Here is an 11,639-nt window from a genome sequence, read left to right on the forward strand (position 1 = left end):
GTACCGGTAATATTTGATAGTTAGCGGGGCAAAGGAAAGAAGTAAGTTAGGGGGGTGCTTAATATTCCGGTAGCTCGGTATCTAGAAAATTGGGAGGGTGGAGTCGAGATTCCAAGGGTCATCCATGGTCACGTATGCATAACTTTACGTTGCTTGTGCTTCAGATAAAGTAGTCACTACCCCGCCCCCCTGTCCATGTATTTTCATACTGGTTTCCTCCCACCATCAACCCCCCATCCTTAGTCCCCTGGCCTGCATCCCGTCACACACGGGGGCCGGGCGAGCCTCCAGGAGGGAAAAAAAGCTCATCAAAGCTGAGAGTGTGCCGGGTGGTCTTGATTAAAAACTCTAATTGATTTGTTTTGTGTGTGGATGAATAATGATCATGATGGGTCACAGGTACATCATATCATCAATCTTTATTACCTACTGGGGACTGACTGGCCGCTGGACTCAGCTATCGTAGTCCAAGTAATGCCGGCTTTTTGTATTATAGTTTATTATACTATACAGCAATAGCCGTGTTAATGATGATGATGATGATTATGATGATGATTGAGGTGATTAGGGAAAGGTGTGAGAGCGACATGATGATGAGATGTGAGATCAGATCGGGGGCAGCTTGCGTGTTGTGCATTTGCGTTCAATTTGCCACTTGCTTGTTATTTCTGCTCCTGTTGGTTTTTTTTTATTCCTTTTTCTTTTCCCCTCTCATCATGTCATCTGCTTCCCATCTGGTTCGTCGATGAGTTCTTTTTCTTGCTGGTGCGATGCACCGACCTGCCTTTCAATCACACGTCTGATCGGTAGCGGCCGCGATGGCCGGGCAGAGGGGTGCAGCTGTTTCAACGGCGAACCTGTAGATTGACATCTCGTGGTGGTGGTGGTGCAGTTTGATATTTCTGGTGTCTAGCGCTCTCTCTGGCACAAGACGAATAAGAAGAGGAAGGCTGTGTAGAGAGATACGTGTATTAGTTATTTTGCAGGGTCAGAGCTTGTTTTCCCCCCTCGTTTTAGATGTTCACTTGGTGCGGTGGCAGTTGACCACGGCTATATCTGCCGACGAAGATTCGATGAAAATTCGATCATGAACTATCACTCACTGTCATTTCTGCCTGATTTTCCGTCTATGGCATTGGTGAAACTATCAATGCGTTGTTTTGGAATGTATCAGCCGGATATAGGGGGGAAATTGCAGTTTCCCCGCACGAAAACTGCAGCCTTGTGGTAAGAACACGTTTTATTTTCGCTCGCTCAGCAACCCTGAATCGCTGTTTCTCGGAGAAATTTTTTGGGGAAGAGTCTTCGGCAGTAGGCAAGGAGCCTTCGCGCTATCTGGGTCTGCGACCGTGCAGAAGATTCTATTCTGCTCTCGAGGCGTTGCCAAAATTCGCATTTCGGACGGATACGATCAAACACGATGCTGCGAGCTTCACTTCACCTCTCCCCGCAAAACCTCGAATATGTTCGCCCTGATCAGTGTAGGAAAATTATCCATCTCCTAGCCTTTCTTTTGTTATCACTATCACTCGTCCTTCCGTTGTTCTCGGGGGGTATTCCGTTCCTCTATCCTCGGCCGGAGCTAGAACTGCATCGTAAGATATAAGTTCTAAGCAAAATGAATCAGCAGGCTTCGTTAAGGTTCCGGACTGGTACTCACTTTCGAGAAAGGTCTATCGTATCTTCATGTCTTACCGTTGGTAACTTACTAAGACTCAGAAGAACTACGGTAAAGAAATGGAGCCTTGGAAAACAGGGCTGATGGCTTCTCGAAAAAAAGCCGCGCTGAGGAGCCATCTCCCCAGAGAGACTCGTATTGTGCGTTTCGATTCATATAAGCCACTGGACTGGAGCCTAAAACCAAAATAAAAGAATAAGTTATAACCTACATTTGGTTGCGATGTTATAGTATTTCCGTTGGGATCAGGATAACTATCCTCTGTTTATAAATCGTTTAAATATCAAGAGTATCAAGGCTAATCAGTACGCCAGATCGATAAACAAATGTTGATTGATGCTGAATGTCTAGTTTAGTTTGCGGTTTTCTGTCCTAGATAATAAGCTTTCGGTAATTATCGGTTTAGGGTAAAGGTTTCTTTACCGCAGGCATGGAGAAATCCGACATGCAACTTCTACATCCTGCTGCCGGTATTTTTCGGTTGGGTCGGCATCCTGAGCTCCTGTCGCCCGCTTCCCGAATATTTGCCATACGAATATGTCGTTCGTCTTTAGAGCTTTCTTGGGAAATTATCATTTCCCATCGGAGACCTAGCTTAGGCTTTGTTCGAGAGCCATTAAGCGGGTCGTCAATAATCTCGACGGCTATCCTCGGGGAAACATCCCCAAGGCATATATCAAATACTGTGACTTGTCTTTAGCGTCGCGGTTCACATACGAATGAATTATCAATCAATCATTAGCGTCGCGGTTCAATGATCAAGGTGCATTCCTCAATCACATACTATCACTCGGCAGATTGATGCTGACAATAACTTACCCAGTTCCAACCCATGAATGGGTTACACCCCAGGTTCGTAAGTTATCCAGCGGAATCCTTGAACCAAGAAAAAAGGACAACACAGGGCCTGACAAAGCAGTCCAATTGCGGTTTCTTTCTTTCCCGGTAAACTCTCTCTGGATAACGATATTTGTTGGGCGCGCTGATTCATGTATAAAGTACGATGAGTTGGAACGAACCCTTGTCCTGCTCAATCTGGCTCGCGGAGGAGAGAAAAGAGTGTTCGGGCCGAAGAGGTCAACTCGAGGCGAAAAACTCGGTTCGTGGAATGGCGGTCCGTCGAAAGGAAGCCCTGCCACATACGCACACACCGCTCGGGACAACAATTGAAGTCGCTAACCGGCTGTAAGAAAGAAAATCGGGCAGGCCAAACCCTAACCCTAGAGTCACAGATGAGGGGTCCATGTGGCCTTTCAACGCTGTCGAATCGGCCCGCAAGGTACAACCGTTGCTGCGCGCGCGCATGTAGCCAATTAGTATAACGTGGAGCAATCTGAGATGAAGAGATGAGATGGGAGCTTTCTGAAAGGAAGGTGTTACACTGTAATAATAGCTCAAGTAATTAATTCCATGGAACTTTTCATGGTCTCGTGAGGGCTTTTGTTTTGTTTCGTTGGTTTGGTTGCCTCGGTTATCATCAAAGCCCCGCTCGATCAGGATTACTTTGGAAATTCAATGTATTTCTCTGTCTCTCAAGCCGCCAGAGCCTATTTATTTCGGGGTCGTGAATTTATGATATAAGATTTTGCTTTTCGTTGGCCGCTTTTGCGCTTGGGTTGTAGATTCAAGGAGACGGTGTGAATCTTGGACCACACGAGACAAATTTGCAAAATGTGAGCGAGCTAATCCGAGTGATATATCGTGAATCCAAAAGCAGCCATACTAGGATGTGGAGCGGGTTAAGGCACATATCTTCGGGATCGACCCGATTTGGATTTGATCGATTGATTCATGAATCGGCCCGGTTATAAGAGACGATATATAAAGGGTATTATAGTTATACTTAGATAGGCCTGAAAGGTTTCGTGGTAAAAGTCTTGCGACTTCTTGTTCTCATGCTTCTCTTTAACCAAACCAAACCCTCTCAGTGGGCAGAGCCAATTTTATCTAATCGAAGAAACTACTCGAAGGTTAATATCATGATTGAAAATTGTATGAGTGATACAGACGATATCATCCCTATTATTACCAAGCTTAGAAGTTACGACCACTCACAAGTCTCCCGACTCCACAAGATGGTAGTCTCGTACAACGTCGGCCCCGTCAAGTCTTGAGTCCAGTATTATTTGTTGCATTGTATGGAGATCTCGCTTTTCAGTTTCCATATTCGTATAAAAGAAGCCTTCAGTAATAAAAAAAACATTTATCTAATATAGCATACCTAATGCTAGTCAACTATTCTGATAGTTGGAAATAAACGTACCAGCAGATTTCTAAACACACATATATAGAGTGTACCAGTCTGTCCTGAGAATATCGCTGATATTCGGCAGCAAAAGGGATACAGTTTGGGCGTGTCTCGTTCAGGCCAAGGTCTTACAATACCTAAAGATTGAGGATATCAACTAGAGATGGGCATATTTCAGATAGAAGAAATGATGGATTCAGATGAAAGAGTGTTGTGGAAACAGCTTTGAGAGTGGAGGTTGTCAAATTAGGCTTTCGTAATGATGCTCTCCTATGAGCCCCAACCGAGCCCCCTACTAGTGACAACACCTTACCGCACTAGAAGAGGTCACTGCAGTACTACATGTACGTATAGTAAGGGAGTAATATCTACCTGAGCCTCAAACCCCTTTCTTGAGCCAATTCCCACCTTAGGATGAATTCCTGGACAATCTCGACTCGTTACCGAATGCATCCTTCTCGACTCGCAGTAAACACGAAATGTTGGTCGCAGCGCCCACTTTATGACTGCATATCTCATCTATATATGTATGCTGCGGTCTTTTTCATGGGAAACCTCATAGAAGACGGACTTTAGACTTACAAGCAAGCTGGAGTCTTTTTCTTTAGTGAACCGAGAACAACTACACATCCAGACTTGAAGATTTTCCTATTATAAAAATACGGGATAGGTAGATGTCGGTTGGTCATGTGTGATCACTCGATATCTATAAACCATAGTTTATAATTAATGAGACTTTGATGATAGAGGCTGTCCACACCACCGGCCCCCACTCTAGATCTGTAGATCTACGCGTACGTATATACCTTGTAGATAAGAGAATGCCCACAGCAAATATCAACCCCGTAACATACCTAGAGAACCATAAAGAACTATCGGTAGCACGAAAGCAATAGGCTGCATGATTCTTCTCCACGACTCCTACTTTACTAGCCTATATCATCGGCCGCGAAAATATTCAGGATTAGGGTTTGTCGAGCTTCGAACTTCCTGGGGTGCTGATGATAGAAGATATACTTGGGATGTTGTAAGGTGCTGGTATTAGAATATGTCCTGACAATTTGAGAATCGAATTCTTCGAGTCGACTTACGAGTCACATAGTATCTCGACTTTACACTCAATTGATTGATTGATTGATACAGCTGTACAGTCGACTCTCGCTATCCCTTAAGCTGTCGATGCTGACCCCCCTATAACAGAGGAATTAGATTTGTATGAGAGATCTATTATTTGATAAGAGAGATAACGAAATCTGTTAGTAAAGCCACACCAAATTTGCTTTTTTTTGGTGGGTCAGCATTTTCGCGACAGCTTAAGGGATAAGGATACGGAAATATCCAGGAAATATGACTTGTAGAGAACATACATCGTAGTACTTACATAGTATCGATCTCTCGCCCGCTCTCTCTGCCCGGCTACCCCTATCAAATGATAGTCCGTCACTTGGCGCCGGCCAGAAAGGGTACGTTTATGCCAGCTAGCTACTTCAACACTAGCTAGATTACCCCCAATTTCTTTCCTCTCCATGGATCCAGGTCAAGCACATAAAGCCAACCAAGCCTTGACTTTATAGTAGCACGAGCTTTTATGAGAACCTATGATTCGTTGGGGTATTGAATGAGGGAGTCGTAGTTGGACCTGGTGGCTAGGCCATTGGTGTCATGAATAATCACTCGAGATTTATAAGTTGACTTTTTTTTTGCAAAGGCTGATGTTCAGAGTAAATTACCAAGTCATCCAACAAGCACCAATATATTTGATTCGCATGTGGCAAAGAAAATGCAGGATACAAAATTCGAGAGTAGTTTCATCTGTCTACGGTGCGGCTGGTCTTGAAAGTGTATTAATCACAAGTCTATTTGGATCAAAAAGTATGTACTTTGACTCACCTAGAATGAGTACATGTAATTACCTTGATTTGAGCTTAAGTATATATTCCCCAATTGCAATTTCAATGTACTTGAATCCGGAGATCTGACAGGCCGATACAATACAAGTGGGTCCCAATAAAACACCGTTCCCGGCCAACCAAATGTTGTTGAGACCATGTAAACACTACAATCTGAAGCAGCGTATATATGTTGACCTTAGTTTAAACACCACTTTAATTTCTACTATTCTTTGCTGGCAACTTCCCAAGCAGTATAACGACAGAATTAACGCAAACCTACATCATGCAATATCACTCAGCCTTGGCACTTTACTCTACGTCATGGGCTGCACGACCTGGTGGGTGGCTACAGGGTAACTTTAGAAGTGCGGGTCCGTTCGTGTGCGTGCGCAGCTGGCATGGGTTCCTTTCCTCTAAGGCCTTGACCCTATGTATACTTATACCGCCTTTCGCCCTGATAGACTTCGATCCCAATATATTAGTATCATCACCACACCAGCTCTACGGCGCTAATCACTCAACTACAAAAAATTACTACTTAATCGCACAGTTATGGTCACGAACAACTGTTATAGAAATATCGATATCTATTTCTACTGATAATGGACGACATAATTATTTATGTAAGTAGCGATACGTAGCGATCGATTATGTATGTATATTCATCCAAAGATATACAGTACCGTTCATTACCACACTCTCATCTCTTCTTCCTTCCACTAATCTCCACGCCCATACTCATACTCATACTCATACTCATAGCCAATCCTATCCGCCTTTTGCGTTTTCTTTTTTCCTTCCATATCACCATCGCACATCATACATTTCATAAACTAACAATACAATCATAAACCTAGCCTAGATAACCCCCAAAGTGGAATAAGCAAAAATAAATAAACGACAGAACACCGGTGAAATCCAAAAAAGAGAAGAAAAGAAATGATCAAAAGGAATACCCGTATATCAGGGGCGCCGATTTTCGTAAAGGAATCCGACAATGCAGCCATCCAGTCCAGTCCAGATCAAGTCACCAAACAGTCTGGAATTTTCAATCCATCCTTCAAGTTCCGGTTTACATCCATGAGGCCCCATTTGTCCTCCCACTCCTTTCCAGGCTCATTGTACACCACTTTCCAGGGCTCATCAAATGCCGAAAACCTATTTTCTTCTGTTAATCCTCGTCCTCACCCATCCATTGACAAAGGGAAAATAGCACTCACCAGAAATACTCCGTCTTCCTTTTGTTCTCCGTACACAAGAAATCTTCCATAAACAGATTCATCTCGTCGATACCCGCCACACTCCCACGATCCTTACCACCACCACTCGGCCAGCCAACCTCACTGATCATGACCCTTGGTGTGGGCGTAACACCAGCCGTCAAAATCACATCATTCTCCTGGAAGAACGTGTATGTCCAATTCGCCGCTGTCTCCACCGTCACACCCGCGAAGAAGGGGTGCACGTTTGCCATCAACACATCGACGTATGGGACCATAGTAGATTTCCAGTTCGACCCTAGATCGGAGGTACCTACGGGAAGATCGATGGAGAGCGCGGTAAGGTTGGCACGCACATCGCCGATGGTTCCGAACAGTTGCGTTTCTGTTAAATCCTCGCGGAACAGGACTTCATTGCCTACAGCGACACCCTCGAAGCGGTCTGCCCCGTAGTTTGCGAGAAGGGTATAGAGATGGTTGAGCTGACGGGAATTGGTAGTAGTGTTGGAGTCTAGCCAGACACCGAGCCAAATCTTCATGGAGATTCCGAGGACATCGATGGCGTGAAGGACCATCTCGGTTTGGTTGCAGTCAGTTCCGTAGAGACGGAGCTTGTCTGTAAGGAGCGACATGACAGCGACATCCCGTGTGATGTTGTTTTGGGTCGGTGGGTTATCGATACCTGTACGGGTTAGTGGATACGAGTGATGGGATATGATGGGTAACTTACAGGCTGGATACTGCGAGTTCAACGGTGTGTAATCCATTCCATGGAATGCTTTCTTGAGGTTGGCATTATTCATGAGCGCAATGATCTCTTTTGAATCTTTATTGAGGTCGCCGTTTTGTTTGACGTCTTCGTCTGCGCTTAACCCACTTCCGCCGTTGGTGCTACCTGCACTACTTGTTGATGCGCCGCTAGAGTTGTTGTTCTTATTTCTTAGTATGACACCAGCCGCAGTACCGCCAGCTGCCGCAAGAATGATCACTAATATTACGATCCCCCAGATCCATCGTGACTTCTTCCGCTGGTGCGCCTGTTTCTGCATCCATTCCGAGGAGGGCGCCTTTTCTGTAGTCGTTGCAGGTTCCATGATCAGCGACTGGAATAAATGCGGGGATGAAAGGAGGGGGAGGATGGTGGGGAGGGTTGATCATATTATATACATACCGCTCATCATAGCTGCACCACCTGCACCACCTGCACCACCCAGCAACGCGCCCCCACCTCCACGACTTCTCGGCGGTGTGTTTGCACTTTTTCCAGCACCCAACCCTGCAGCGGCTGCGCCCCCTGTTCCTGCAGCTGCAGCTGCAATATAACCACCATTATTATACGCTGCCTGTTCCTCATCATCGCTAAATACGAAAGTTTCCGCATCCTTCGCTGTGCCATCAATTTGAACCTGGCTTGCTGACAGTTGCGGATCCCACGTGGTGCTATATCGCTTGTACGGATTATCAGTATAGTGGCCACCAACAGGGTCGTTAAGGACTGGACGGTCCGGTACTGATCCAGGCCTATATCCTTGGAGCGGAGTGGGTGGCAATGATCCTCTGATTTTTCCATGATGTAGTGGAGGAGGAGGCTGATTGTAGGCTGAGGGCGGGGATGATGGGTTTGTGAACCGATTCCCGGGGATCAGGGGAGTATTAATTTGCGATACGGGGGGCACGGAGTATCCCTGCCCATACTGATTATAAGTATCAGGTGACGGAGACGTATAGTACTGGTCGTCCGGCTCCATAAAGTTCGAAGAGCCTCCTCTTCTCCACTGGTCGTCTTCATCTCGATATCCACCTACTGGACATAATTGTTAATAAAGTTTCACGGAAGGTGCAAGTAGGCCTCGTGTCTGGGTAATGACACTTATGCCTGCACTTGGTCTCGTCTCACCTATGTTTCCACCTCCAACAGCAGCAGCGGCGGCAGCGATTGGTCTACGTGGAGCGTTATTCCCCATCGATTCTCGTTGGTGGTTCGTAACGTTTGCAGTCCTTGGCGCACGGCTAACAGACGAGTCTGTGAAACTAGAATCCGACGAACTACTACTAGAGGTTGAATCGTGTCTTGCATGCCCGTCCTGGGCGTATTGATTTAATCTTGGCTGTTGTTGCTGCTGCTGCTGCTGCGGTATTGGTGTGGTATACTGAAGACTATTCAACGGCTGTCGCTGTTCGTCATCGCTGTACCTGGGGGCGCTCTTTTGGTTCAATGGGGTGGGAGGAAGAAGTGGGTGAGTGCGGTCACGATATTCGGGGACATCGTCCTCGGCCTGGAACGAAAAGCTGCGCTGCATGGTTATAGTAGAGTATGTATGCGCTTCAAAAGGTTTTTATTTTTTGTTTTATCCAATGTAGCCCGGCCACGCAATTTCTTATTGGCGACGTGGACCGTGCAGGTAGTGGGGGGGGAGGGGGAGGGGGACTGAGTGTTTACAGTGGGAGAGACTCCTTGCTTTGTTGTTCTTACTCCTGCTTGCCTACACACTGGGATGGTGGGGAGGTCAGTGGCTATAGATTTAGGTTGTAGCTGGCACGAATAGAGTCAGCAAGTGAGAAAGATATGTGGGGGCTGGTAAGGAATAATAGTCGCATAAATGTATTAGGTAGAGGGGAAAGGGGGGGGGGGCACTTACTCGGAGAACAGACACTGCAACAGAAACACTGGGCAAGTCGAGTTCGTGTGATCTTGGGATAGAAAGGTTGTCGAAGAGGATGAAAGAAAAGAAAGAAAGAATGTCAATATAGGTCATGGAAAAGAAAAGAAAGGTAAATACACGGGAGGCCGCCTGCAGGGACAACCGTACCCACTAATTCTGGTGGCCAGCTCTTTGGCAGGAGGCTGGACGGATGACAGCAGGAGTTTCGACCAAGAGCTGCCGCTATGTTGTTGATACCATCACCAAATCTGGGGTGCGCCCGTTGCTCATGACAACCAGCGAGCGAGTTCCTGATGGGGAAATAGATGTACAATTGGCTATGGCCTCTCCCTTCTGCATGTCAAGTGTATACCTACTCTAAGTCGAAGTAAATTTTATAAGATCAGTCAGCGTTCCTGAATTCACGTACCAGCTGGAAAAGCATGACAATCCATCTAATGCCAGATCAGCTGAGACGACAGACACGCCCTACCCAGAACAACTTGAGAGTCCGCATCTCAGGAATATTTTCAGCGAGACCATTTGAGAATGAGAATTGGACAACTGGGGTTGGTCACAGTTGAAGAGAGCTTTGGCTTTGAAGGACTCGAAGATATCGATACCGATGCTGGATAACATCAATGACGTCGCCAGTTGTAGCGAGTTTCACAAACCCGGCCCTCCTTGGACCCCAATCTCTACCGTGCTAGATCAGTATGTATACAGTTTTCATCAGAACTGCCTGTACCTGCATTAAGACTCAACGGGAACAAAGAACACCCACCTCCTTCTCAGTTCTATTCCTGACCCTTAACTCAACAATACAGCCGTGATTAGTTTAATATCTATACGAGTTCATGTATATTATGAGCACGCGATTCTTACTACTTTATCCATTCCACTCAAATAGGTACCGCCCTTGTGTAACGTACCCTTCACTCTTCACCCTTATCCAGATCAGAACTCGGCTACCTGATATCCGGCATCGTGTGTTGTTGTTTTGCCTGCCAAATCTGGGGAAATCACGCTAATGCAACATCACGTGCTTGAGCTAACTTAGACTTACATAAGGTTAATACCAGATCGGCGACATGGACATGGACAGGGAAAACTCTGTCGGATGTTCGGGTAAAGTAGAATTTTAACACTCGTATTCCAAGGCAACTGCGATTGTACGTGAACTCGAAAGTATGTAAGTAGGTGTTTTTTACTCGATCTTTGGTTATCTCTCGTGGAGGAGATTTAACCTCTGTTTTTGGTGTGGTGTACCTACAGTTGCTGTCGTAAATTTGTGAACAAAAATGTTTGGTCATAAACAGATGTCATCCCTTTGTGGTGTAGTTGGTATCACACCCGGCTGTAATTGCTTGCTTACCGGTTGGTCACCAGTTCGACTCTGGTCGAAGGGACATATCTTTTTCCAACCTTTGACATTTTCATGTTTCTGTTTGTTGTTGTTGACGATGTTCTTTTTCAATGGCGTCGGCAATGATTGGTGGAATATCAAGGTGGTTGGTAGAGCGAGTGATTGGTTGTGACCGACAGACTTGCAACTAAACCAGTGCCAGCAAATCAAGGGTTGACAGATCAGTGGTTGGCTGGGTAGTGGCGTTTAGCCAATTGTTGATACACGGGCGGAGTCGCTTGATCATCAAATCTCTAACCGTTATGATCCAACTACATCATAAACATCAATAGCGGGTGGGCCTTCAATTGGTTCAACTGGCTTTGTGCAAGTGCATGATTTACGGGGCGTGGCTACACACAGTCAAATCAAGTCATCATAACCAACCTCAACCTTCCTCGTATTTCTTGGCATGGAATAATTTTCACATCTCACAAGTGGCGTTGAATAATTTTGGTTTTATGTGAGTGTCTGGGGGGCGGGTGTAGGTGTCACGTGCGTGTATAAGTACTTCTAGTTATGATAGTTGTTATATATGGCGGCCTGGTCTTGAT

At 45.8% G+C, this 11,639-nt stretch overlaps 1 protein-coding gene across 1 annotated transcript; it reads right to left on the minus strand.

Moving 5' to 3' along the window:
* Nucleotides 1-6,840: 6,840 nt before the first annotated feature.
* H6S33_006309 (uncharacterized protein) lies at nt 6,841-9,338 on the minus strand (the record flags this gene model as incomplete). Its single annotated transcript, XM_044837995.1, has 5 exons — nt 6,841-6,976; nt 7,039-7,720; nt 7,769-8,110; nt 8,210-8,839; nt 8,936-9,338. 5 exons carry the CDS (start codon nt 9,336-9,338, stop codon nt 6,841-6,843), a joined length of 2,193 nt encoding a protein of 730 aa, XP_044689836.1.
* Nucleotides 9,339-11,639: the final 2,301 nt, after the last annotated feature.

Source organism: Morchella sextelata (assembly GCF_020137385.1).
Source record: "Morchella sextelata strain SCLS chromosome Unknown scls_20, whole genome shotgun sequence".
Classification (NCBI taxonomy): Eukaryota; Fungi; Ascomycota; class Pezizomycetes; order Pezizales; family Morchellaceae; genus Morchella; species Morchella sextelata.